The following is a 27,225-nucleotide window of genomic DNA, read 5'->3' on the forward strand; positions in this document are numbered from 1 at the left end:
TTTTGGTTCCCCGTGGTTGAGCATTCTAAGATCTCTAGCGCCTGGGTATTCCCACAAGGAATTGTGGAAATCTCAATGTGGGATGTGCGCGATTTAATTAATTTCCTTGTTAGGGGAATGGAGTTCTTTTCTAAGGTTGTTGAATGATACGTCGGCGGTGGTTATGATCACATGGTGGAGATTTCCTTCGTACCAGATTGCCTCTGTCCTACCGCTAGTGACTCGCGTTGAGCGTGAGTTATCAACAATTTGATTTGATTTGAAATTTCACAGCCTGCAAAAATTGTAAAGTGCTGGATTTATGTCTATAAAAAGAATATTTAGAGTTGAAAGAAGTCTTACTACTATGCCTTGGTGCAAGGCAGACAAAATTAGTAGACCTATTATCGTAGCAGATAAAGGGAGCCTGCCTCAGTCTCTTGGCTCCGTATGAGATCAAGAGGAGCATAGCAAGAGCTTGACATCGATTATTGCACATTCTTGTCCCTGGCATCTCTAATCAACAGCTCAAGAATGCAATTGGATGGCCGAAAAGGTCATCGAGGATGTCGCTGGATTTTTGAGGATCTGACAAAAACGGAGCTATGGTGTCTCGGAGCAGCGAGTTTGAGTATTGTATGGTATTGAAAGAATGTGTCTAAACTCTGCAAAATGGATTTTCATAATGTTATCTTTAATTTGGTCCAGATTTTAAAGAATGGAATCTTTTAATGGCAGAACTTTCGGGATGCGTTGTGTAACTTCACTACGCGGTGATTTGGACCCCAAGATCATTGTGAATAAGTTGATGGATGGGTGAGAATGCGGATCTCAATGCTTTGAGAAACCGTTTTGGGAGAGGGATCAGCTACCCCGCTTGATGCGACGATTGGTACATAAGTTTCTACTTTAAGAGATCCTTAAACGGTCTGCAATACCATGTTACTCCTCACGCGCTACCCGTAGATTCCAAAACGTGGATCTCGAGATGATGGAGCTGTGTCAATTATCGAAATAGAAAAGCCAGCAACGGCCAATTTGGGATACTATATGAAAGAGCACTGAAAGCCAAGAAGATCATTTATTTAGAACTGGTTATACGGAAAGGATATGCGGTTCTCAAAAATCTCATTTGGCACGCCGATTCAGCGCTTTATTAAATATATAGGAGCATATCGTCACCTTCTTAAGAATATCACATACGACATATTGTATCGCATTTTACAAAGCACGCTTGAAAATCGACCAAGAAATAGAGTCTTCTTCCCAATCTCCCCAAAAATAGCATTGATTGACATGAAATCACGACCCTCAAAGATACAGTAAGCTCAATCAATCATATGAATCCCAGTCGACATATCCCCATCTATTAAAAGATACTAGATCTTCTCGCGTCTCTTGCATATGAATATTAATATTGCATATTAATATTACGCGTGTATTCTTCTTTCTACTCGTTGAAACCCTCGTTAATGGTAGGTTAATTTTCTCTTTATTCGAGCAATTACAATTACAGTTCATCCGTATGATATTCTTCCTGATTGGGAAAATAAGAGTGGTCTTGTTGCATTGCATGTCTGATGGATTATTCGATCACGTTACTACTTGATTTAAATTCAGTATCTTTACCTACCTAGTAGTTAGGAGAAAAAAGACCAAAGTTGAGCACCCTAAGAAATTCTATAATAAATCAATCAATAATGAGATAATAAAAGCTGTAAATAATATTAAATAAATTCTTGAATGATTTTCAATTATGAATTATTTCAATATTTGATTCTCTGAATTGAAATAGAATATTTGGATTATTGAAATGTTTTATTAATGATTAATCCCCGCCTGTTTTTTCTTTTCTTTTACAAAGAATATATCTAGAACTTTTTTCAATCACTTTCACATCACCAACCAGTTTAAATATTCTCGTTGAGTATCTTGCAGTTTTCTCCATCACATTACTTTATTCTTATACTACTATTTTCTCATGATTCCGGCTGAGAGTGTTCTCGAAGTGTCGTTAGTACCTACCTAGGTATCCCGGTGATGCTCGAAGAGGACTAGGTTGAAGAGTATTCGAGTTTAGGAAGAGTTGTATATGTACTGTGGAAGTTTTGGTATTTGTTGAAATATCGAGTTGAAGGAATATCGAGCAGATATGTATCGAAAAGGTTCTATAGTCAGTGTAGGCAATCGTATTTCCTGTAATCAGTATACGGGTTAGATAGTGATATGTATCGATTTTTTTCGAAATATATACATACATGGTATGGAATTCGATATTACTGAAAATATTCATTATCAGATCAATATTGAATACTATTGATAAGGTATAGAAATATGAATCTCTGATTAATATAAAACAAATCGAAATGTATGAATTTGAAGTTATTTCTAGATTTCAATAATATTAAATCAAATATTGAACTAATAATAAATTATTAATATCATTGGATATTTTCATCTTTTTGAATATGAATATTGATATTATAAATTCTTTTTATACATTCGATTGTTTTCAGAAGTCTAAAGTTCGAGATGATTGATTAATATTTTTTTATTATCTAAATTTTATCATGATTAATTTTCATTCTTAGATTTTTATATTTTAGTTTTCTTGTATATCTTTATAGATATTTGTTTTAAGTAATATCTATAGCAATAAGTATTCAATTATTTGCTACACACTATCTACTATATCAAAAGCTTTATATACACCACCGTTTTACTATAGTATACTATTGCCTACACTGGTTCTACTCATCATATTCACGATTTGAGTGTTTAACAAACAATCTAGATTTGAAACTGAAGAGTAAGCTATCATTTGAGTTCAAGTCCGGTTCAAATATATATCTTTAATAAGTTTACAAGATATCATCAATCAACACAATAAATCATCTCCAAAATCGATCTGAATCTATATCACATATTACACCACATCAATCATACTCCAATCTTTGGGTTTTTGAAACTTCTATCATTTCTAAACGCTAGTTTGTATGTGTAATAGAGAGACTACAAAAAGAGTCTTCTATTCAAAAAAGGTATATATACATTGAAAACCAGACTCTCATTTATCCATCTAAATCAATCTCCTGTCGGTTTGGGCAAAGTCCTAAAACGCTTATGCGTCACAGGTCTCATCATCATCAGAAGCAGCAGCTGAGGTAGCGGCTGGGGCAACGGATGTGATCATTGTGGTTGGGGCAGCAGTTGTGGATACAACGGCACCGGCTGCGCTTGAAATGGCAACAGAGGCGGCGGAAGTAACGGCGGCGGAAGAAGCAACGCTAGCGGCGGAAGAGGTGGCAGATGCTACTCCGGATGCTACTCCGGATGCTACTCCGGATGCGGCTCCGGTGGCAGCTCCGGTAGAGTTGTACATAGCTGGACCGGGGATAGTGTATGTGAGGGAAGAGTAGATGTTGACCAAGATACCTGGGTCGGTAGCGGTGTACAAAGCCTCACCGAGAGTTCCTTTAGGAGCGAGGGTACCGGAACCAGAGATTTCCAAGTTGATACATTGAGGGTAGTTTTGAGCACCGTCCTCAGATCCGGCACTGTGGAGAGCGATAATCTCATGACGAGCGACGTAGTTTCCAGGAGCGAGATCGGCTGGGATAGTAGCGGTCCAGGTGTTGTTGCTGGCAATCATTTTGTCGGAAGCCCAAGTTCCGGGAACAGTGGTGTCGTCTATCAATCCAGCTTCGTCAATCTTGAAGAATTCAAGAGTGGTCTTGTCGACGGTAGCACAGTCTCCATTGCAGTTGGCAAGGTAGGTGATGACTGGACCGTGATGGGACTCAGGCCAGACAGTCCATTGGAAATCAATGCTGTCACCAGCGGCGATTTTAGCGGAGAGAGCAGCGTTGGTAGCATCTTTAGCACAGATGATATCACCAGTGGCATAGGCAGATGGTGATGTGAATCCGAGATCAAGGTTGGTGTCAGCCCAACCGATCGAATCAGGTTGTGGGGTTTGGTACGCGTAGCTGACGAGCCATCCAGTGTAGCTATATTGAATTAATATATTTGAGTTTCAAGATGACGCGAGAAAGTTTAAACTTACTAGGTTCCACCAGCCACAATACCGGAAACATATCCGTGCGCTGAAACTGCAGCGACCATGCCGGCGAAAGCGGTGAGCTTAGAGAAAGACATTTTGATTGATGTTTTTTGACTTTGGAGAGAAAAAATGAAGGAGTTTGATAATCAAATGATAAAAAAAATTCACAAAAGAATTTGAGATGTTAGACCAGCTGAATGAATGTAAAATGCTTAAAGCAAAAAGAGAGTGTGGTAGAGCGAGAAGAGAATGATAGAACTTGAATGTACAAAGGCTTGCTTCGATGTGGTTGAAAGAAGAAGCGTTGAAGAGAGGGAGCCGACGGAATATATAAAACTTTGAATAATACCCTTGTACCCCATTCACGCCATCGTGATATGGTAGACGCTCTACCATAATCTGTATGCATCTAATCCGTACCTCATAGCCTTGTCATCTGGTTGACAATGAGTGCCAAGAAGTCGAGAATATATTGACTATGATGCTGTTTCCATACCACTTTCATCTCTTAATTCCAGGCGCTTCCAAAAGGGATCAAATATTGTTTGTAAAGGGAGAAGACGATATTAATTTAATTGGCGGAGCGTATTGAATTTGGAGAAAAAAGACTAGGATTACCCGCGTTTCGAAACGTTTTGGGGCTCATGGAGCGTTTTAGATTAACTGTAGGCGTGGCCGCAATCTCGTTAATCTAATGTTCCGATCTAGGTGTGGTAATATTTTACTCCTGATGTTTCGAATGTAGCTATATCGCTGTTTCTTTTATCGTCATCTCCAGTGTTCAAGACCTCCTTGATTCATTGTTCATCTGGTTTTTCAATCAATCGAGATGTACTTCCGTATGCCAAGCATAATGCATTGGATGAAGTTTTTGAAGCCTGGGAATGTTATGATACACTTGTGGCTGTGTAGTAAAAGATTCGCTTATTGTTCTACTCAATTCTAGCTCCATAGTGTACATCAATCTTTCGATGAAGAGTTTGGTTTTCAATGAAATAAGATACGCAGCTTTGCGAATCAATGCTCCGATGGCACATAACGTATTGCACATAACGTATTGCACAGACTGAGAGCCAAGGCCGTTATATTAGCACTAACTCTTTCAATCCTTCCAAAAAGGTATAACGCTCGACAAGATCGAGTAAGCCTGTCAATCTAATCGCGGAAATGAAGTAGAATCAAATAGATTAGATGAGGATCAGGGTGGGTTGGAAAAGAAAAAACGTGTGACGAAAGTTTATTAATAATCCAGGGGTACACCCGGGTTTCCATTTACAGCAAAACGTGTGGTTTCTATCCAATAATGTCAGCAAGCGATACCTTGGCGGATGACTCTAGCGCCCTATTGATTGATTTTCTCCGATTGGTTGTTGAACTATTCGTGTTTCAAACGGAATTTATACTCGCCCAACGTTTAACGTCAGTCCGTAGGTGGTAACTGATGTTCGTCCAAGTCTGATAAGTTGAATGAATTGGATCGAATATCAACGTTGTGAAACTTTTGATGAAAAATAATGTCGTCTTTGAATGTTACCCCCCTATATGTAGAGTGAACTATATGAATCTTGGTAAGCGCTTAATCCAATTCCAATTAGTAAAGAATTCTCATTCCACCCTTCAAGTATCCTCGAAACGCCCGGATAATGCGACAACATCAGGTCGAAAGGAAGGTCCCGCAGTGTTCCTACGGGTATCGATGATTGGCAGGTAGAACAAATGGCTCTTGGATTTCACCAATATATCTCGTGAAGAATTCTTGGCTGCGATGGAAATGAGTAACCTTTTATACAAAAATTCAACCCATACTAGATGTTGTGGATCCATTATATTTATCTTGATTGAGAGTCGTAATGCATACGTAACCTCTTCGCGGAACAATATCATTAGCTGCTCATATCTGCTCATACGTGCTCTTCTCTGTCGTCCATCACATGACTATCTACCCGGTCATCTCCCCAGATGTGTAGCTCATACAGACTCTGTCATCTTTGTGCCATCACATGGAAAAAATCTTCAGTCTGATTGCTTTTCAAAATTTTAATTCTCCAATGTACGCCCCACCGGGGACTTTTCTATCTATAAGTTGAAAGTCGAGGGAGAGGTCTTTACCTACAGTATTTATGATTAGCTTCTAGCAAGTGTCAAGAGGAGAATCTCAGTGGTCAGTTAGGCCTAGATAATGAGTCAGTGATGGCCATCATAGCCTTTTCACGTTGACTGGAAGAGCGGTGGATGAATAATGTGGCGCAAGTTTTCAAAATATCTGATGAAAGGCATGGGGAACATTGTAAAATTTGCTGCTCGTTGCTGAATGGACACCACATTAGTCCGTTCTCAAATGTCTTCGGTCACTTTTCAGAACTTTTAGGATGAGGATCTGTGAACCGCTCAATGGCCTTATTGTGAAGTAATTATTTCACCCCGATAGCTGGCCACTCTAAGGGTTTGTACCTGTATCGCCATGGACCTTATTGGAAGAAATAGCTGTTGGAAAAGAGGGGTTTTCAAGCAAAAGGAACTCGGAGAAAATTGGTTATGATATATAAAGGCATCTTTCCTCGAGAGATTTTCGCCTTCACTTGGACAAAATTTACAGTGTTTTTTATCTTCTCACGCACGAGTCTTTTATTGTTATCGCCTCTCCCTGTCATAATCACGACTATCATGTTCTATTAAATAGCTTATTTTTCGGATTTTTCAAAGTATAATTTACAATGAGAACAAATAGCGCGGGGTTTCAGCAACAAATTAGAGCTCCGAGTGGAGAGAAGCGGCGAGAGAAGCCTAAAGATATTAAATCAGAACATCCTGAGGATCCAATATATACATCAGCACAGGATCTCGAGCCAATTTTGCAGCACCCACAGCCGAACTGGAATCAATACACAGTCACTAAAATCTCCGAGGGCTTTGACCGTATTAATCTCGAAGCAAGCCGAGAGAATGAAGCTGATCATCAATCGGGTGCAAACGAATACTCGGCTACCGGACGTAACACTCCACTTCGACAAAGGTCTCTTCCCAGACCAAAAGTAACCTCTACTCTGGCACCTCCCAAAAATCACAATAACTACGGACTTAAAAGAAAGCCAATAACGAAGGAACCAGCAAAGAAAAGTGATTTTACACTTCTTAGCCAGATTGAACATGGAAACTTCCTAGCAACCGGCGCAAATCCCGGTTTCCAGCCTCCCCCCAAAGCTACAATACCCTCACATCCTGGACAAAAGTACAAAACTTCAGATATCCAGAAGAAGAGCTCAAATTCTCATAGAGTCCACAGTGACGTGGCGAGCGATTTCAATGACAGCAGGAAAAGAACTCGTGGTCAAAACCAGGGCATCACTATTCCTCAAACAAGAGAAAATCCGGCTCTACCGCCTCGTAATGTGCACGAAAAAAAAGATGGATCCTCCACTTTTCGGCAGCGACCACAACTCTCAAGGCAGAAGCCTGTGTCGCGTCAGAATCGTCGTCCCATGGCCACTGATAAGCAAGACTCTAGACAAGTGCCAGGCTCGAGATCTCATACAAATCAGGGGAATGGTAGTCAGTCTCTCGTGAATTCCAGCTATCCTTCTGACAGGTTCAGTTCATGAAGAAATAAATTACATTTGCCGAAGCGTGGTGAGAGGTAGCAGTGATATGATAATTTCTTGAGTTTTATTCCTAGAGCACATAGAAGCGGAGTCGAAGAGGATGAAAGACTATAGTCTGATTGTAAAATAATAAACGGATCGAGTTTATATTATAAAATCATTAATATATTAGTCATAGATTATAACTTTGATCTTTATACCTTTTATAGTAATTAATAGAAGTCTATTAACTTTTAATATAGCTTTTTTATTAAACAAATTATAAACCTCTAATATTTACTATAATGATATTTTAATTTTAAAAATCAAGAATTAAATCTGAACTTTTCAGATAAAGAAACTCAATCTTTTTAATCTTTTTAATCTTTTTAATCTTTTTAATCTTTTTAATCTTTTTAATCTTTTTAATCTTTTTAATCTTTTTAATCTTTTTAATCTTTTTCATCTTTTTAATCTTTTTAATCTTTTTAATCTTTTTAATCCTTTTAATCTTTTTAATCTTTTCAATCTTTTCAATTCTTTCAAAAATTATAATTTAGTTCTAAATTTACAAAAACTAATTTTCTTACTAAAATTATTTTCTCTAAAATATACAATATTTTTTAGATTCTCTAAAAAATCTAATAATTAAAACGAAAAAGAAAAAGACTAAAATATTACTATTTTATGAAAATATAAAGACTGAGTTGAGGTTATATTAGTTATAAATTTGACATTTAAGATATTAATATGTAAAATGTTACTATATGAGATTATTATCGATTTCCTACGCATTTCCACGTGATATCTCCTTTTAAACATGGGTTAGCACAGAACGATCAAAGACCTTGGAAGAGGCAGTCTACAAGCTCAGAACTAGGTACACGAAAAGATAAAATCGTTTTCCATAGTGTCGGTGGTCAATAGGACAATAAATTTCTTTGGTAATGTTGAAACCATGGCCAATGTACATTGTAGTGCCTCCATTATTTTTATAGATCATCCTATGCACTTCTCACAAAGCCAATAGAGGAGTAGTCGCAAATCAAATGTTCCGAAACCAAACTCTCGGGTCTATAAAAGTCAAATGCGATATAAGAAACTCAATACCACAAAGTGCAAGATCAATAAACTCACAGAAAGCAGGCTAAACGCATTAGGCGTATTACGTAATCATCTTGATTAATATAGTCAACTGGATTGTATATAGTTTTCAACACAATACGCATTACATTTAATACTAAAAACCTGACCTACGATACACGTCTTTTCTCTCACAAACGCATTTTAAGGTTTGAACAATGGGGCCATAAATGGCCAAGAAGTGGACAAAAACTATAAACGGCGCCACGACCAAGTCATCCTCATACAAAAGGGACGAACACCAAGAACAAAATCAAAGACTTCAAAAAGTTCTCGCCAGAAGAATTTAAATCGAAACACAAATACCGAAGACCCGTCGCGATACCAATGTGTACAACATCAAAGAACTCAAGGCTGGCAGAATAATTGGGAACGGCAACTCAAAACATAACAACAGCCTGGGAAAACATATCTACGTCGCCAATACGAATAGAACACTTGTATACTCAATATTTGAAAGACGATATGTTAAGAATTTGGGAACTTCTTCGCGGGAAGAAGGTTGTTGAAGTCAGGACGGGCAATCATTCTTCCGAAACTGGTATTCACCACCATTACAATGACGAGATCGCTTCCATACCGATCTATTGATACGAATCAAATAAATTCGAATTATTTAATGCGATGCAAATTGAGCCCAGGCGCTCACGGCAATTTTAACTCCCAAATCCACGAAGTCTTACACGGTCGGTGCGAGCTACATCAGCAAGTCGTATGCATGTACTCAAGCGCCATTATGCATGCCGCACCGCAGCATATGATTCTCCCCTGATACTTTAATTTCAACAATTTCGATGCCATGAGTGGTAGAAAATGATGTTAAGAATTAGGAATGTAGCCGAGACTCTGCGCCATATGTTTCCTCCCGGTAGGTAGCATATCCCTTGTAAATGTTCCATGATGTGAATAGGCTACAGATTGGACCAACCCTCCAGGGAACTCGAGAACCATCCATAAAATTGACAAGCAAGGGGATCATGCAGAACCAACCTCGAAGCGTTTTGCGAAATCATCGCCCTTTCATATCTTAGGTTCCCTTCCTACCAATCCTAGTCAGGACCCAGACCCAGGCAAATTCTCAAGTGCTGTCGAGCTGCCGCAATTCCGAAAATAATTGAAATGTTTGCACTTGGAGGTTATTTTTGAATTCCAGCGCCAATCCTATTGATATTCAACGGCGCTTGCTTCCTGTTTCTGAATCAATAATCGCCATTCGGTACCAAATATTACAGTCAGGTTCCACTCAAAGTCTCTTTTCGGATTGCCCAGGTGGTTCAGAATCAACTTTCGAATGGTTTTCCGAAATGAATGAAGAATAAGAGGCTATATCGAGTCTCTTGGACCTTTGTCCGATATATCGATCGAATACGAAGATGAAGAAGAAATTGAAGGCCCTCAGTTTGCTACACTGGGACAGTCGCAGCTTGATTTACAATGTTAACATTAATCAATCGGAAATCATGGATAACGAATTGCTTCTTTTGGCATTCCATCCTGGCGATAATAACATCCCAACCGTTAAAAACAAAATAGACATACAATCTAAAGCCGCCCCCTTTCAACTCAATTTATTCCCCTAAACCTTCTCCATATGTGGTCAAATGATGGAATCTGGTAGATGGGGTCGAAAGTTTAATAAATCGACGTCGTCAGTTGTTTCAAAGAAAGTTTTTATTCGGAGTATTATTGGTTATGTTATTGAATCTTTTCATCTAGACTATTCTAGTGAACGTTTATTGGGTGGGAATAATAGACAATTCCCATGCATTGGTAGCATTACATGGTCGAAACGACGATATGTGAACACAGACCAAGTTTGTCACTCTGTTAGTACAGAGTGAGCCCAGGATTGAATTACAGGGGCTAATTAGACGAGATCTGTGTTTCATACCCTTACCATTGCTTCAAGGTGGTAAGATACCCATAATTCATCCAATCTCCTCTCATTTTCATCTGAGGAATTCGGATATCGGTCAGAATGAAGTGGGGAGGAAAACATTGGAATTTGGAAGGAATCGATTCATGTATGGGTCGTCACCCTTTTCAAATCAAAATATCCTTGCGAGCAACAAATATATTGCTAATTACCGCCTTGAATACTTCTTTTGTTCATTCGAAATCATCCACAAGCAATTTTTATCCAATCTCGTTCAAGCTTTATGCCGAGCATAAGCTTTTTGGACATGTTTCTAGCCCTTTTGCGAATTCCCCCTCGACTGCCTTCACAAGCAAAATCTAGTCGTGCGATTCATGAAGAACTAGGATGTTCAGTGTCTTGTACACAGATAGAATCTCCACAACTAACCAGTTCATCTAATGATACAGGGCTAAGTCCCATTCCCTAAAGTTTGTATAAGTATCTTTCCCTTGGCCAGTTTGACTACGACTTCTTCATCGTTCAAGCAAACGTTTCTTTCTTTACCCATCACATTCATTTACACAGTCCTCGGTGACTATCTACATTCATTACTTCATTGATTGAAGCTTATCCAACTTTTCAAACCAAACACTCATTTTTTCCACCTTACGAAAAACTACCCAAAACTTCTTCCATCAAAATCATCAATCTCAAGATTTTATCATCAAAAATGTCTTTCTCCAAGATCGCTGTTGTGGCTGGTGCCGCTTTTATCTCTGGTGTTGCTGCTCACGGACGTGTCCAAGGTATCACTGCTGATGGTGTTTGGTACGTAAAACTCAAATAAAGTTTTGGGAATAAAAGCTTATATTCAAATAGGTATGAGGGTTACAACCCATCTTTCCAATACGAGCAAGTTGCACCAGTTGTTGCTGGATGGTCCGATCCAGCTGATTCATCGAACGGTTTCATTGCACCAGATGCTTATGGTACATCCGACATCATTTGCCACTTGGGCGCTACCAATGCTCAAGGATACGTTAATGTTACTGCCGGAAGTGAGGTTAACTTGCAATGGACTGTCTGGCCTGATTCGCATCACGGTCCAGTTATTGGTATGCTCATATCAAACCCCTTTGCATATATTTTTTTGCTAATCAATAACTCAGACTACCTTGCTGCTTGTACTGGAGGTGATTGCACAACTGTCGACAAGACCACCCTCGGATTCTTCAAGATCGATGGTGTAGGACTCATCGATGATTCCACCGTCCCAGGTACATGGGCATCTGATCAGCTCATCGCCAACAACAACTCCTGGTCTGTCACCATCCCAGAGTCCTTGGCACCAGGTGCCTACGTTCTCCGCCACGAGATCATCGCACTCCACTCTGCTGAGCAAGCCGATGGAGCTCAAAACTACCCACAATGTGTTAACCTTTGGGTTTCCGGAACTGGATCCGCTGTTCCAGCTAGCGCAGATACCGTTCTTGGTACTGCTCTTTACACCGAGACTGATGCCGGTGTCAATGTCAACATCTATGCTTCCCTCGCTTCATACGATGTTCCAGGTCCTACTCAATGGGCTTCCGCTACTGCTTCCGTTGCTCAAGGTAAGGTTTCATTCCCCAATACAAATCTTACTCTTTGGATTATGATTTCTAACACAATCTAGGTACTTCAGGAGCAGTTGCCACCGCAGCAGCTATCGTTTCTTCCGCTGCTTCATCGGCTGTCTCAAGCGCTGCTTCCTCTGCCGCTGTCGTCGCCTCTTCTTCCGCTCAAACCACCGCAGAAGTTGCCGCTACCAGTTCCGCTGCCCCAGTCGCCAGCGTAGCCTCCTCTTCCGCTGTTGTTGCCGCCAGCTCCGTTGCTAGCGTTGCTTCATCGGTTATTGCCAGTTCCGCAGCATCAGTTGTTACCTCTGCCCCAGCTGTTACTTCTGCACCTTCTAACATTGTCACTGATATGATCACTGATTACGTCACCGTTACCGATGTTGTAACAGTAACTGTCACTGCTGCATAAATTTTCAACCTTTTGATTGTTTGAAATCAGCACCTTCTTTGACTTGAAAACTTTTTGATGATATTTTGATGGTTTGTTTTTGGATTTGATTCGGGCTATCAGGTATAGCTTGGATGGAAAATTTATGAATGAGCCGGAGGATGAGTTGAATGGGCTTCATGTCATTTTCTTATATATTTACGTCTTGTATAAACAGAATTGAATATTTTTTGAGCATAAACTTTATCTACTATTTGTGACTACTTGATTATGAAAATTTGAGAATATGCAATATAACTAATACATACGATCTTCCAAACAATGGATGAGATGTTTTATATATCAAAACGAAATAGCCAATTGTTGTAATAATTCTAGAAACCAAGAGTCAGTGTTTTCGGTATTCCATCCTACAATTCATAATCAAGTGCATTCCAAACTGAGATACCTTGCAAATGATTCAGAGAAATAATTACAAGTCAGGAATCAATCTCTATCATCTAGTGTATATAGCCGATCACCACCTCTTTACTTTCTTTCATTTGATTTCCCGACAACAACCGTTCGATATTCTTCCATGCTTTTCTTAGACTCTCTCTTCTACGTAGTTGGTTTGAAAATGATATCGTCCTCGGTGGGCATGATATATCTGGGAGTGCGTAGTTTTTGTGATCTACATATACGTCTCTCCACGGACAAGAAAGTCTTAATAATAGTCAAGCTCAATGTTTTCTTGGTAAGATAGAATTCTGTTAAATGGCAGCAATATCCTTGATATAAAAACTATTCACGGTGTTGAGTACTCGAATAGAATGACTTGAATATTTTTCTACTTGGGATATCTATCTGGGATAGTCTTACAAGGCATGCGAAAGTTTTTTCCATATCATTCATTGCCTTCATTGTTGATCGGATTATAGCATCCCAAGCAAAGTCAAAATAACAGTCTTTTTACACTTCAAACATATTATTCGCCCATCTACGCTAGGATCGATTGCTTGAATTTTGCATCTTCTTCAAGCATAGCATCCGAGGTGCTTATTCTGCTTCTACACTTTCCGATGCGGAAGATAATACGGCATTACTTCATCTCCAACCATGTATCAGTCTCTAAACTTTGACATAACGCAATTTACGTGTCATCCTGCAAGACTATATCCAGATCTTGTGATCTAGAATCAGGTAAGAAGATTTCTATGGTTGATTACGTTGGCGATGAGGAATTTTATTGATAGTAACGATCAAGTATCTATATTTGCAAACACTCCTCGGGACTAACGACAACGAGAAGGAAGTTGTAACATACAGAGCTCATGTGTCCTTTCAACGAGAATGAAGATCTCTTGACCTTTTTTAATCTCGAGTTTGTTTGAAGATAAATACAGGGCGATTCGAGTGGATTCAGGACCTTCAATTTTTTACCATGAAGGTTTCGGACGATAACTTGCTTCATGAAGTTTGAAGTAAGATAGAATATATATACCCCAGAACTAATGAGATGATTAGACGAGAACCGCCTATTGTCCAAGATGTAGAGAGCATAGCCAATTCATCACGTTGCAGAAAGAGTCATGAAGTTTCTGTTAAAAAATCTTAAATTTAATGAATGATACTATTTTATAAGCTTCTCCGGGAGGTATTACTCATCTGTTCTAGCTTGGAGGTCAATAGGAAATACACTCAACGTATTTAACTGAGAACTTTATCTACAGACTTCGATGCATATAAGGTTCAGCACATCGTTTTTACACTTGATGGCTTGCTGAATTTGTGTCAAGTTGCAAAATTTATGATTTCCTGCTCAAATCTTTGTCTGGTGCGTAGAGTTCCGTATTGAATGATGTGGATTTTAATGGAAGATATGATTTCATTGCAAAATCAAAAATGTTCAAAACGTTTCACAGCCCGCAGCATGTGAAAGCTCGTTTTCATCAGATTATGAGTGAATAGATTCAAATTTCACGGCAAAGCTTGGTACCGTTTCCAGCGGACTGATCCCGTAAAGTTGGGTATAGGTGGTATTGTCAACGAAGAACGGTTGATCCATCTTACTGACGAGCAGTTTACGCAAATATTAAGCAGAGATATGATCCTTGATGGGAAGTCGAAAACAATTAGTTACAATAGTCATTCACATCCACGGGCCAAGGTTATGGGTAGTTATGTATTTAAGTGTCCTTGAAGTTTCCTTGCAAATCATGCGTGTTCTAAAATCTGGCAGCCAACAATAACATGCTCAAAATCTAACTTTGCGATGACCTAACTGCGTGGGATAATCTTGGATCTATGGACGAAAAACACAAGGACTTCAGTCCTCTTGAAGTTTAATTTCATTATCGAGATTATAGAAGAAGCAAGAGGAAGACTTTGAAGGGAAGCAAACTGTGGATTAATTCATTGGGTCACAACACCATGGTGTGCTTGAAACAAGAGAACTTTGGGTATTTTCTGGTACTTTTTAGTACTTTTTATTGAAAGACTATGCAGATCAACTATCATCGACGGCTTTGACGGAGTTCAGGGTGAGCGGCAGCGATAACTGGGTGCACCAGGTGGTGGTAACAATTAGTTGGCAAGAAACGACAACGAAAATCATGGTCCGTTGCAACTTTAAACCCACAGACAAATCCCGGAATGAATATGACAAATAGCTTTCAATGTGCGGACGACTTGCAATCACTGGGCCCAAAACAATTCAGCACCCTTGTGGCTTCGTTGAGTAATGAAGGAGGAGTATTTAGCCTCTCATCATGCGAGTAGCTGAGGTTTCACGTTAGAGAATAAAAGACTAAGAGGCTTAAGCTTAGGTTGCATTAAACATGATGCGCTATTTCTGCATTCCAGAAAATTGAACATGGGAACTATAAAAGCTTCAAAGTGACAATCATTATCTTCATTTTATAATTTATATCAGGATTCTGTCGAGTCTGCATAGCTGTTAAAAGAAGTAACGGCCCTGTATGAACAACAAAAATGTATTCGAGATGTACAATGAATATTTTTAGGAGGTGCATTCCACATTGTTAAGACGTAACGATGAGATGAGGAAAATGGTAGCAAGTGTTCAGTCTTCATGACTCCAATAGAAAAGTGTGATCTTCATTAATATCTCTATCTCGATCATGATCTATAGGATTGGAATCTGAGAGAAGGAAGAGGCACAACTTCGGACATCAGCTACAACGCTCGCAGGAATATTTCTTTGCGCCAAGTAACTCCTCAAGCCATCAGTCTATTGACCACCCCATACAAGCGAAAATTTTCTTGAAAAATGACATCATTGTATTCCCGTTGTTAATCACAAGAGATACATCAGCTGTCTAGTATCCAGGATTTGAGGTCCCCAGATCAAAAAATATGTTCTATAAAGAATGATAAGATCTATTCCAACTGGTCACAGAGCAAACACACAGTATCACTTAGCTTTTAGAGGGAAAAAAGCATGAGGATTTCCCCAATATGTATACATCACCCAGAGTTATCTGGACGGAGAGTTTTCAAAGTCTGAGAAGTATAAGAATGAATACAAGAAAGTATATGGAGAGATATAGAACCAAAATAAGCAAAATGGTGCCAATGTATGGTCAGATGAGTCTACTGCTACGGTTCGCACTTGTCGGGGGCTTACTCTACTGATTGAAGTTTGAGCTATGGTGAGATTTATTGTAAGTGATATAGAACGACAGGGAATGATACAAAGTGAATTCAAATGGTGAAGAAATATTTAAAGATGATAAGAAGCGCGAGAGTATGACAATACAAATGTGAAAACTGCGCGAGTGAAATCCGTTACTCCCCCTTTCAGGATCCAGATAACAAATAGATTTGCGATAGAACTATTGACAAATAAGAATGATCGAAAAGTTTTCCTGTACATAATTTCGATTTCGAATGTTTTATTTGTGAGAAGGGAAAAATATCGAAAGCTTCCAGGGCGTTATATAGTCAGAGAGTCGACGCAACACTGGGAAAGATTAGATGAATGTAAGTTTGAATAGTGGGGTGGAGAAACTGCTTACAATGCTACATGAAGAGAATTTAGAAAACGGGATTGTAAGCCTTCTGACTGCGCAATTTATATGTGAAGGTGAGATATAAAATACCCCACTATCTCTGAGGTAAGAGAAATATAGAATTTGCACAGTTTACTTCAAGAATGCTTACGAAGGAGGGAGGGAAGGTTGGTTAGGTCTCGTCGGTAAACCCCCCCCCCTTGAAATCTGTACCACAAGAGAAAATCGTAGTTGGAATGTGTAGCAATTCACAGTTGGAGTAAATGGACAATGAGGTAATGTGAATGATAAGAGATTATGCAGGTAGACAACGAAACTGCAATCGTAAACGGCAATGAGCCCGAACTATCGATGATGAGAAATAGATTAAAGAACCTGCGTGGCTCAAGGTAAAATTCTGTGTAATCACGACTTGTAATTCACCCAAGAGACGACCCGAAACTCATTCTTGGGTGTTCTGTTTGTACAGATAAATCATAATACACATATTAAATAGAATAAGATGAGCCTTTTATACCTTTACAACTAAATAATTACAATGCATATATATCCCTTCCATCTTCCACGAAAACATCTTCTTACCCCGCACACAAGGCAATCAGACTCTCTTCTCCCATTTAAAGAACATTCTTTCGGGATGTAACAATTGCAATAGCAATCTAAATCCGGTATCCTCTTTAATCAACAACTTCAACCTCTCAATTGCATCCGCCTCACTCTCACCCTCAAGCTGTACAGGCTTAACCTTGTAATCTTTGAAGAGACCCACCAACACTCCAACAAACTCAACTTGCGAGAATTTCCTCCCAGGACAAACTCTCGCACCACCAGACCAAGCAATGAACGGATTGTTTGCCTTTGGAAACTCCAAAAAGGTTTCAGTAGCCGGGTTTGAAGATGATGGTGAAGCGGGGATGATCCAGCGAGAAGGCTCCCAGGCAAGAGAATTGGAACCCCAGTGACGGGGATGAGTGTGCATGGCTGAGTAACTGGGAATGATCATGGTGTGGGGTGGAAGGATGTGAGTTGAGTCGTTTACTTTGAGTTCACGGGGTTCGGGACCGCTTGTTTTGACGATGGCTACGGGGGTGAAGAGACGGACTGTTTCGTACTATAAGAATAGTCAGTATATGTTGGAATGGTTATGGACCTAGTGAATTGGTTGAATATGATGACTTACAGTAACAGCCAAACAACGCTTCAGACGAGGGAATATTTCTGCATAGTTCGAAGTTTCTGGGTCTTGATCACCAAATACTTCGTTGATCTCCTCGGCAATCCAATCTTGAACGTCGGGACGAGTAGCAATCAAGGCAATACCAAAAGCTAATGTATTGGCCGTGGTATCATGCCCAGCAAAATTGAAGACGAAGATATTTCCGTAAATTTCTTGTTCCGTCAAGCCACCTTGGCTTGAAGCTTCCTTGCTCTCCGCTTGAGATGCACGTACCAGTGAATTCATCAAGTTATTTCCATGTGTGTTTCCGTCCGCAGCAGCTTTCTTTCCTTCTTCGTATGCATTTGTCATATAGTTTTGGAATGTGACAGTTGCTTCATGAAGTGGCTTCCAACTTTTTGGTAGCCACCATTTATCCAAATTCTTTGGACCTAATGCAACGAGAGCGATACAATTATCCAAAATCAGTTTCAATGCATCTCTGATATTAGCAGAGCCTTGAGTGTCAGATTCTTCTTCTGCTCCTTGATATGGGTATGATTTTCCAAAACCAGCACTAGACATCACGTGTAATGACAAAGTCCGTACATCATCGCCAATGGTATTGATGGAGGACTTTGATGACCAGTATTTTCGCATTCCAGTAGCTTGACGAATGACTTCCGACCAAACAATTTCATTATTGTTTTCGTTGAAACAAGTGGCTGTGATTTTGCGATGACGCTGCCATTGTGTTCCCTCAGTCGTTCCGAGATTAGGTCCAAACACGTTTAACATCGCCAACATCTCTGTTGGTCTGGTAAATTCCCTACCACGTGCATTGATATCAATCAAAGTCTCTGCATTGCAAATTTGTAGCCAATTTTTGCCCGGAGTCACGAGAATAAAAGCATCGCCTATCTCCTGGTGAGCTTTGTATCGATCGTGAATTTCCCATCCTCGATAATTGAAACGAGTGAAGTTTTTGGTGAAGGGTAGATTTTTGAAGTATGGTAAGATTCTGGTATCGACGGCCATCCACAGAGGATTACCGGAATCAATAGGTAAGATAACGAGCGGTAGACCGGTTTTCTTAGCTTTGTTGTAGTTGACAGCTAAAGAATAAAGTACGTATGAAATCCATCCTGCCACCGGGATGAAGAAACCCAAGAATAACGAAAAACCAGCCATGATTGTCGACTGAATAGTAACAAAAGGCAGCAACTTTCAAAGACTGACGAAGACAGAAGATATTCACAAACCAGAAGAGGATAATTTCAAAGCTTTGGTGTTGATGACAATTGTTCGGGCCCATTGCCCGAAAATGGAAATATGGAACTTTTCGTATGGGAGTATCCACAATTGATGAATTGAAATGATAGTGAAAGTAGTCAAGAGGCACAGCGCTTAAAACAAATTACATGAAGATCATTGGATGGTCAAGAGAAATCAACCTCGCGTCTAGACTGGTAAGGGTTTAGGAAAGCTACTAAGCATCTTGCTTGTGATTATGGGGTGATGTGATGTTGTCGTTCAAATTATTCGCGAGCCATTATGTATTATACTTTTTTCACCTAGGGATATAATTAGATATTGATAGACTAAATCATTCTAGTCCCAATAAAGTAACACAAGGGAGCACCGGTCAATAATAATTGTCCAACATAAGATCTTTAAATCTCACATAAGATGAGGCATACTAGGTAAGCACTTGACAAGCCGTTGCATAGCCGGTACATGTATTTGCGGCCCCCAAATCACAAACAGAAACCGGAGCAAATCACCATTCAGGTAGTTACGCAACTAGATACCGTTTATGGAGTTTACCGATACCTGTAAACGCTAGTCGGTAAAGGTGCAGAATCAAAGTTGGGGGCCTATAATTACTGGAGCATTAATAACTGGGGCATTCACTGTGATGCGATTATCAACTGTGCCGGGGCTATATCTCTTACCCACTACCTACTCCGTACACTAAATTATTCACTGTGCTATGTGGATAGGCTAGGTTACCCGCCCCCGCTCACGCACATGTGGCTTCGCTAAATTTACCATCCGCCAATTCTCTCCATCCGTGCTCAGCCGTGTCCAAAGATGCCGATCTAATATCTGATACCAACTAGGCTGTACCTGTTTGTTACTAGGTATCGACATCATATCACAAGCAAGCCACGCCAAGCTTCTATTCGAAACGCCGTTTTCAACTCTGAGGAAACCTTAAAAAAGCCAGAGGTATAACAAGAGATCAAATACTTGGTGCTTTGCTATCATATCTGAAAAGGGTATTCTTTCCTGAACCCCATCCATACGCACGTAATCGTACTCCAACATGCATTTCCCCGCTCTCCTCGCCAATGAGCGCCTCACCCAACTTCAACACTCAACTTCTGCTTCCCAATACTCTGGTAGCTCCGAAGCTACACACAATTCTCCAATTCAGATATCGTGCATCGTTTTAATTATTCTCGGAATAGTTGCAAAGGCGGCATTCGCGGTTGAAAGTTTGGATTGGTTAGATTGTAAGTTTGTGATTTTTATGTGTCTGGTTATATGAAATTTTGACTAACTATGGCCTCTTAGATACTATCCTTTGCGTTTTGGTACGTATTATGGCGCTGAAAGCATTCAGAAATATTTGAAGCTAACATTAGTATCAGACGGGAATTTGGTATTCCCGAAGACGACCAACTACATATGTAGTTTTGTGAGTTTAGACCTAGGGGGTCTTAACATTGTTATGGCGTTGATGCGGGCAGAGGGGAATATGCAATGTAGTTACGATTATGGCTGCGGTTTGGTTTTGGTTATAGGTTAGGGTCTGGGTTACATTCTGATCTTTCATTGGCTGGATGGGCTGGATGGCAATGGGTCATAGGAACTGGGAGGAGAGATTTGCATTTTGGATGGCGCAACAGAAATTACGATTTATGAATGAAACTACAGATCAACTGCATCACTACAGAGCAACACACAGAATGAAATGAAAAATTATGCTCATGAATTTTTATCTATTCCATCTGGTGAAAATTGGTGAAGGCAAAGTCAATATTTCTATCTGAAGATTCACTGAAGGAAGAGCATGGTAGAGTTAATCTATTACATTATTAAAAAATATATCTTGGTATTCATACAATTCAAACTTTCTCAGAACCAATTACACTGTCCATCATGACCGAGGTTTCTAGCCCAACTGGCTTCTCCTCGTCTTTTGCTCTTCTCCTCTCCTCTGCGACCTTCTTGAGGTTGAACCATTGCATTCCGCAAGCAAATGGCAGGGACAAACAAGCTGCCGCCAAAGCATAATACATAGCATCTCTAATAGCAATGGTGTATGCTTCTCTCAAGGCAGTTAAGACAATTTCCGAGCCACCGGCTAAATCCTGTAAGCCACTGGCGCCAACTTTAATAACCGCTTCTGCTGATACAGCAGTGGTATGAGCTGGAACACTGGTCTGTAATCTTGATAGAAAGAGAGATTGTGCGATGGAGACAGAGACGGAAGAACCAATCTGATACATGAATACCGCAATGGCATTTCCAGTAGGAGCGTCTTCTTCACTCAAAACAATTTGCAACGCGGTATATGGAAGTTGCTGTGCCATTCCAGTTCCCCATCCATTGATTACCATATATGCGGCCCATTTGACCGTAGAAGTGTTGGTATCAATCGTAGTAAGAAGTCCGGCACCGACCATTGCGATAATCGTTCCAAGAATCATATATGGAACGTAGTATCCCCATTTTGTAACCACAGCTCCAGTAAGTGACAGGCCAATGATTTGAGGAAGGACTATCGCGATGAATCGGGTACCACTTTGGATTGCTGTGACGCCTTGAATGGATTGAAAGTAAATGGGTAGATAATAAGCATAGACAAAACTCATCATGCCAAATGTCATGAGGAATATACTGCCCATCAGGATTGATCTTTGTCGGAGGATACGCAAGGGAATTGTGGCATGTTCGCCTCGTTTCCATTGTAGGATGCCGAAGGATATCATGAGTAAGCCAAAGCCAACGAATAATCCAATAACTTTGGATGATTTCCAAGGCACAGTCTGCCCACCCCATTGTAATGCTAGAAGAAGGCAATATATAGCTCCGAGAAATAGTAGGACTCCGCCAATATCCATACGCTTCAATTTTGTTGGAAGATCTAAGGCACGGTTCGAGTTTCGTACGCCTTTAATTCGAAAGAATAGTACGATGAAAACAAGTACAACAGCGCCCATAGGTACATTACTATAACTTTGTTAGTGTTTGTTGAATTTCAAGGATAAACGGAATCCATTACATCCAAAAGCACCATCTCCAGGAGGCTTTGTCAGTGAAGACACCACCAAGCACAGGGCCAATACACACGCTAATAGCAAAAGAGCTAATAACTATGCCTTGGTACATAGGTCTCTTTTCGAGCTCTACCACAAAGTTGACGATGGCCAAACTTCCCTGGTAGATTCCAGCTGCCCCGAAACCAAGAACAGATCGGCCTCCGATGAGAACACTGGAGGAAGGGGCTGCCGCACATAATATAGAACCCACTATGTCATGTCAGATACCTCTAAATTGATTCGCAAGGTGAAAGTACTTACATTCAAATAAGGCTATTGATCCCATATAAACGATCTTAGGATCGAAGTATTTGTACAGGTTACCAAACAAAGGTTGGAATGCCGTAACGGTAAGAAGATATGCTGAACCATACCAGGCCACATCATTCAGTGCATGAAAATCAGATGTAATTCTGGGAATTGCAACAGCGATAATATTCATATCCAATGCTAGAAGAAAGATTCCCAAGCATAGAGACCCGATGACAGCCGCCAGACGCCATGAGTGAAGAAAGAGCTCATCGGACTCGAATGTTTGGAGGCTTGCGGGGCTTGAAACATCCGTAATGGCCACAGCGCCCATATCTTTATCGATAGAGACAGTGTCCTTGCTGGACAGAGCTTCGTCTTGATTCAATGTCATGGCTGGTAGATGATCGTGAACCACTTGAAGTCGTGAATCTTTCGTCAGGTGGCGTAAAATGCTTTTTGTATATGAAAGCAAAGATGGACGTGAAACTTCAGCAATTTGGACCTCATGAATTTTGTCAACCCCCTACCCACCACTCTCCATTCTTGGTAGAAAAGAAATTGCATTAGCATGGCATGAGTGACCAACAGCCTTCACCGTTTGCCCAGCGGGGGTGTTTTGCCGGATATCATGGTGACCTCCAGAAATGTATAAGGCTTGACTAACTGGAGATAGTATCGCTTCTAGCTGATCTCAGCATAAGAGGCGAAGTTATGCTGAAGCCTGAGGGTAAACGATGTATATCCGGCTTGGTATGTATCTCTCCCTTCATTTTGATACGCAAGTTATCTACGGGGCGACAATCATGCACTGTGTACATAAAATTCGACAAGGGGGAGAATTTTTAAACCCCCCTGTCACCTGATGTGACACTAAAATTTAGTGCGCAGATTTTAGCTTCCAATATAAATTTGATGTGAAGAGGTGGTCCATGCAGACAACCTTGATCTCGTAAAGTATTAACGACCGGGAGATGTCCCATTTGGGTAATATCGCATCATGATAGTTCGTGATAGTGATTTGTGATTGAATCTCAAGGCAGATTCTCAATATCAAATTGACGCCTAGGTGATGGGCCAATCTGGGAACCGCGCATCTGGAAATTTGAACAAGCACCCCATAGCACAATCAGCACTATGCGACTAGTATCGGCAAAGTCCTGTCTTAGGGGCTGAACATATCATGTTCAACAGTGGAGGAGGCAAAAGTGAGAAAGTATATCTACTGATGTCGATCCTCTTGGATCTCCAATCGAAGAGATCATCAAGCACTTCTTTTGTCTTCACACGCATATTGTCTTTGCTCAAGATATTCTCAAGTCCACACAGCTCTTCAGAGAGTAGACTATCTCACAATGTTTCTCAACGCAGCTTGGAGATTTGTATCCACAAGCGAGTATTCACAGTACTTCCTCGCAGCAGCACTGTTCGGCACTTGGCTTCTCTCATGGCGTTTGTGGAGATTCACCATTCGCCCATACCTTAGACCACAAGACCCCATCGAACTTCCATATTGGATCCCAAGTAGGTGATCTTCTAATTGCATACTTCAACCTTCACTAACACCATCTAGTTCTAGGACACAGTCTTAGTTTCTTCCAGAATTCTGATAGCTTGATCGAGCGCGGCTTGTATGTTAACTTTCTCATTTTCATCTTCTCATTTGTCTTAGTATATTATTGCTTCTGGAATATGATACTAACAATGGCGCTTCAGAGATTACACTGGCAGAACTCACGAGCCTTTTGCACTTCAAGTGGCTTCGCAATTATTCTATATTGTTACAGGACCCAAGGATGTCGCAGAAGTCTACAGAAATGTAGCCACTCTGAGTTGGGATGGTCACTTGTCTCAAATTCTTTCTAACTTTGGCTTCACTGGCAAAGCATTGAAGTTGGCATGGCATGTACCCATTCCTGGAGACAAATGCTATATGCACAAGAATCCAGTCAACCCAAAGCAATTATCTCTAGTCAAGCTCATTGAGGAAGTTTACATTGCACAATTACTCCCTGGTGTGCACATGACGGAAATGTCAGAGAAATTCATCGTGTCACTCAAAGACTCACTTCAACCACCAAAAATGGACTTTTGCACTTTGAGCAGGAATGGTCTCACTCGCCGGGTCTCATTGAAAGCTCTTTGTCGATCTACCCTTGTGGAAGCTGCAACCTTTTCCATGTTCGATAAAGCTCTCCACAAGCTCAATCCGGATATTGTACAACACATGTTGGACTTCAATGATAGTGCCTGGATGGTTTTCTTCGGTCTTCCCGAGATATTTTCAGCCAAGGTGGCCAAAGCCCGCAAAACGATGCAAAAGACAATGGCCGAATTTGCTCGTCTTCCAGAAAAGGAGCGTGAGGGTCAAGCTTGGGGAATTGGAACGATTCTAAAGGCACAGGAAATTGTTGGCATCGATATCGAGAGTAGAGCTTGCATGCTCTTATTGATCTACTGGGCGTAAGTTTCGTTGATTCCTATATACAAGAATAAAGTCCTAACAATCAATAGTGCAAACTCAAATGAGTACAACATCTCCTTTTGGCTTATTGCTCATCTTGTTTACAACGTCCCTCTTATGGAGCGAGTTCGCGATGAATTGGAAGCTGGCTGGAAGGACGGTGAGCTTGACATCAAATATCTATGTGCCAATTCTCCCAATCTTGATGGTACATTCCAAGAATCACTACGCTTGAACGGAGGTGCTATGATGAGTCGTCAAGTCAAACAGCCAACTATGATCGGCAACAAGCTAATGCAACCTGGATCTAATGTTCTCATGCCTTCCCGACAACTACACATGAATGAGAGTGTCTGGGGTCAAGATTACAAGAACTTTGATGCAGAGAGATTTGTTAGAGATAAGGGCATGCTGAAACATTCATCTTACCGCCCATTTGGCGGTGGAATCAGTTACTGCCCTGGTCGTGTTATGGCTAAGGAGCAGGTTTACGCTTTTGTTGCTATTATTTTCAGAAGATTTGATGTTAAGTTGGCACCTGGGATAAATGGAAAGTTTCCAGTCTTGGATGAGAGCACTCCTTCGCTCGGAATCACAGGTCCAGTGAAAAATATGGATGTGTTCATGGATTTGACCGAGAGAGAGAAGTATAACCTATACTGAGAGGGAGGGGTAGGAACGATTCAATGGGGGTTTTTCATAAGATGCTTTTTTACAGCTTCGTCTCTATTTTTATGTACATATTTTTTAACAATTTTTTGAGCGCCGAGAGGAACAATTGAATTTCATCAATCATTTAACACTTTTCCCGATGTCGTACTGATGACGAGATTGCTGTATTGTGCATGGCTAATAGAGTTTTCCTGCGTCATTGATTTGAGTTGACAATTCTTCCACAATATGACATGGCTTAAATTTAACATGGAGTGATGCAGCACCCAAGAGGTTCAAGAGGTCATCATTTTTTGTGTCCATTAGGGTGTGGATAGATTGACGGGACACTTTTCAATTTTTAAAAAATTGAACAAATCTATTCTTCAACTATTTGATATTATATTTCACATTCTGATTACTCCGTTTCCAATAAATAATTGTAGCAATTCCTAAGATATACGAATTGATATATCAAGAGAGATTTACAAGTCAATTTTTTATTATCCTGTTAGTCCGTACACCCACTGATGATCTCGTTTAGATGCCATTCTAGACCTCGGTATTAAGCGACTGAATATTACACCCATATGCATAACTAATTTCCAGCCCCTATTTTTTTAAATTTTATTAAAAAAACCTAAAATATTGTTAAACTATATTTAATTACAATTTAAATTATTAATAACTTTATAATAATACCTTTAATCGATATAATATATATATCAAAATGAAATTAGAGTTTAATATTATTATTTAATTATATATCAAGTTTTCATAATATTTATTTGTTTTTATTTTAATGATGTAAAGGGAATTGAATATATATTAAAGCAATGTGATAAATCTGTTATTCTTTAATATTATAAAATACTTATAATGAATTTCTATATAATTATAAAGACAATTAGAAATTATTTAAATTATATTAAAAAAGGAGAATCTTTTAAAAAGTGTATAGAAGGGTTTATCAATATCATTATATTTGAGATGGAGGATATTATTATAGAAATTTTAGATATTCTCTTATAATTATATTAGGATGAAATAAATAGTTTTCTTTAAAATATATTTGATATATAAGTAGATAGATTGATAATTATTAGAATAATCAAGTATATCGATTTTATATAAAAATAATTGAGAATTAAGGTAGTTTAAAGAAATATAGAATTACAAAATAATTGGATAGATAAAATATAGTTTTTTTAACAAAATCAGATTATTTATATTAATAAATCTAATAGTGATTTATATATTAAAGATTGAAAATATAAATATAATTATAGGGGGAGTAAATTATAAATAAAAAGATGGTTAATAAATTGTTTTAAAATTTTTCTTTTATTAGTATATACTATTAATAAATATGTTACCTTAAGAATATTCTATAGAATTTGTAATATCGAATTATTCGAAAATTTTATTATAAAGAATATTCTATTTTTATATAATCTATATTTTGATTTATAATTTATTATTTTGATAAATAATATATTAATCTATTATATTTATATAAATACAATTAAGGAAGCGGTTATTAAAAAAAAGTTTTTATTTAATATTTATTATTATATTCTTTTGATTTATATTCTATTAAGTTAAGTTTTAGGAATTTAAAGAACTTTATCTGTTATTATTATTATACAAAATATACAAAATTTGATGATTATTAAGGTTTTTTGAAATAAATAATAAAAGAAAATTATATAGATATAGAGGTCTTAAATAGA

General features: G+C 39.2%; 8 protein-coding genes across 8 annotated transcripts; 5 read left to right on the top strand and 3 right to left on the bottom strand.

The window, feature by feature from the left end:
• Positions 1-3,100: 3,100 nt before the first annotated feature.
• EAE98_011278 (uncharacterized protein) lies at positions 3,101-4,374 on the bottom strand (the record flags this gene model as incomplete). Its single annotated transcript, XM_038958900.1, has 2 exons — positions 4,046-4,374; positions 3,101-3,989 (listed from the first exon to the last, which is right to left on the bottom strand). Exons 1-2 carry the CDS (start codon positions 4,135-4,137, stop codon positions 3,101-3,103), a joined length of 981 nt encoding a protein of 326 aa, XP_038804740.1. The 5' UTR covers positions 4,138-4,374.
• Positions 4,375-6,756: 2,382 nt separating this feature from the next.
• EAE98_011279 (uncharacterized protein) lies at positions 6,757-7,641 on the top strand (the record flags this gene model as incomplete). The annotated part of the gene is made up of 1 exon (XM_038958901.1): positions 6,757-7,641. The coding sequence occupies one exon, from the start codon at positions 6,757-6,759 to the stop codon at positions 7,639-7,641; it is 885 nt and encodes a 294-aa protein (XP_038804741.1).
• Positions 7,642-9,579: 1,938 nt separating this feature from the next.
• On the top strand, positions 9,580-9,877 carry EAE98_011280 (uncharacterized protein; the record flags this gene model as incomplete). Its single annotated transcript, XM_038958902.1, has 2 exons — positions 9,580-9,631; positions 9,681-9,877. 2 exons carry the CDS (start codon positions 9,580-9,582, stop codon positions 9,875-9,877), a joined length of 249 nt encoding a protein of 82 aa, XP_038804742.1.
• Positions 9,878-11,169: 1,292 nt separating this feature from the next.
• Positions 11,170-12,869, top strand: EAE98_011281 (uncharacterized protein). Its single transcript, XM_038958903.1, has 4 exons — positions 11,170-11,449; positions 11,501-11,736; positions 11,791-12,234; positions 12,297-12,869. Exons 1-4 carry the CDS (start codon positions 11,352-11,354, stop codon positions 12,647-12,649), a joined length of 1,131 nt encoding a protein of 376 aa, XP_038804743.1. The 5' UTR covers positions 11,170-11,351; the 3' UTR covers positions 12,650-12,869.
• Positions 12,870-17,239: 4,370 nt separating this feature from the next.
• Positions 17,240-18,988, bottom strand: EAE98_011282 (uncharacterized protein; the record flags this gene model as incomplete). The annotated part of the gene is made up of 2 exons (XM_038958904.1): positions 17,240-17,752; positions 17,822-18,988. 2 exons carry the CDS (start codon positions 18,986-18,988, stop codon positions 17,240-17,242), a joined length of 1,680 nt encoding a protein of 559 aa, XP_038804744.1.
• Positions 18,989-19,740: 752 nt separating this feature from the next.
• Positions 19,741-20,718, top strand: EAE98_011283 (uncharacterized protein). The gene is made up of 3 exons (XM_038958905.1): positions 19,741-20,316; positions 20,378-20,397; positions 20,455-20,718. Exons 1-3 carry the CDS (start codon positions 20,127-20,129, stop codon positions 20,503-20,505), a joined length of 261 nt encoding a protein of 86 aa, XP_038804745.1. The 5' UTR covers positions 19,741-20,126; the 3' UTR covers positions 20,506-20,718.
• A 164-nt stretch (positions 20,719-20,882) lies between these two features.
• EAE98_011284 (uncharacterized protein) lies at positions 20,883-23,159 on the bottom strand. Its single transcript, XM_038958906.1, has 3 exons — positions 22,390-23,159; positions 22,092-22,338; positions 20,883-22,039 (listed from the first exon to the last, which is right to left on the bottom strand). The coding sequence occupies exons 1-3, from the start codon at positions 22,769-22,771 to the stop codon at positions 20,932-20,934; spliced, it is 1,737 nt and encodes a 578-aa protein (XP_038804746.1). The 5' UTR covers positions 22,772-23,159; the 3' UTR covers positions 20,883-20,931.
• A 573-nt stretch (positions 23,160-23,732) lies between these two features.
• EAE98_011285 (uncharacterized protein) lies at positions 23,733-25,504 on the top strand (the record flags this gene model as incomplete). The annotated part of the gene is made up of 4 exons (XM_038958907.1): positions 23,733-23,901; positions 23,951-24,008; positions 24,094-24,840; positions 24,892-25,504. The coding sequence occupies 4 exons, from the start codon at positions 23,733-23,735 to the stop codon at positions 25,502-25,504; spliced, it is 1,587 nt and encodes a 528-aa protein (XP_038804747.1).
• Positions 25,505-27,225: the final 1,721 nt, after the last annotated feature.

This window comes from Botrytis deweyae (assembly GCF_014898535.1).
Source record: "Botrytis deweyae strain B1 chromosome Unknown BDEW_046, whole genome shotgun sequence".
NCBI lineage: Eukaryota > Fungi > Ascomycota > Leotiomycetes > Helotiales > Sclerotiniaceae > Botrytis > Botrytis deweyae.

Bases quoted from the DNA above. Each gene is read 5' to 3' on its own strand.
- EAE98_011281 (XM_038958903.1), top strand. From the start codon at position 11,352: ATGTCTTTCTCCAAGATCGCTGTTGTGGCTGGTGCCGCTTTTATCTCT. The intron at 11,737-11,790 runs GTATGCTCATAT...TCAATAACTCAG, and splicing joins GCATCACGGTCCAGTTATTG to ACTACCTTGCTGCTTGTACT. The intron at 12,235-12,296 runs GTAAGGTTTCAT...AACACAATCTAG, and splicing joins TACTGCTTCCGTTGCTCAAG to GTACTTCAGGAGCAGTTGCC.
- EAE98_011283 (XM_038958905.1), top strand. From the start codon at position 20,127: ATGCATTTCCCCGCTCTCCTCGCCAATGAGCGCCTCACCCAACTTCAA. The intron at 20,317-20,377 runs GTAAGTTTGTGA...ATGGCCTCTTAG, and splicing joins AAGTTTGGATTGGTTAGATT to ATACTATCCTTTGCGTTTTG. The intron at 20,398-20,454 runs GTACGTATTATG...CATTAGTATCAG, and splicing joins ATACTATCCTTTGCGTTTTG to ACGGGAATTTGGTATTCCCG.
- EAE98_011284 (XM_038958906.1), bottom strand. From the start codon at position 22,771: ATGACATTGAATCAAGACGAAGCTCTGTCCAGCAAGGACACTGTCTCT. The intron at 22,339-22,389 runs GTAAGTACTTTC...GACATGACATAG, and splicing joins ATCAATAGCCTTATTTGAAT to TGGGTTCTATATTATGTGCG. The intron at 22,040-22,091 runs GTAATGGATTCC...ACAAAGTTATAG, and splicing joins TGGAGATGGTGCTTTTGGAT to TAATGTACCTATGGGCGCTG.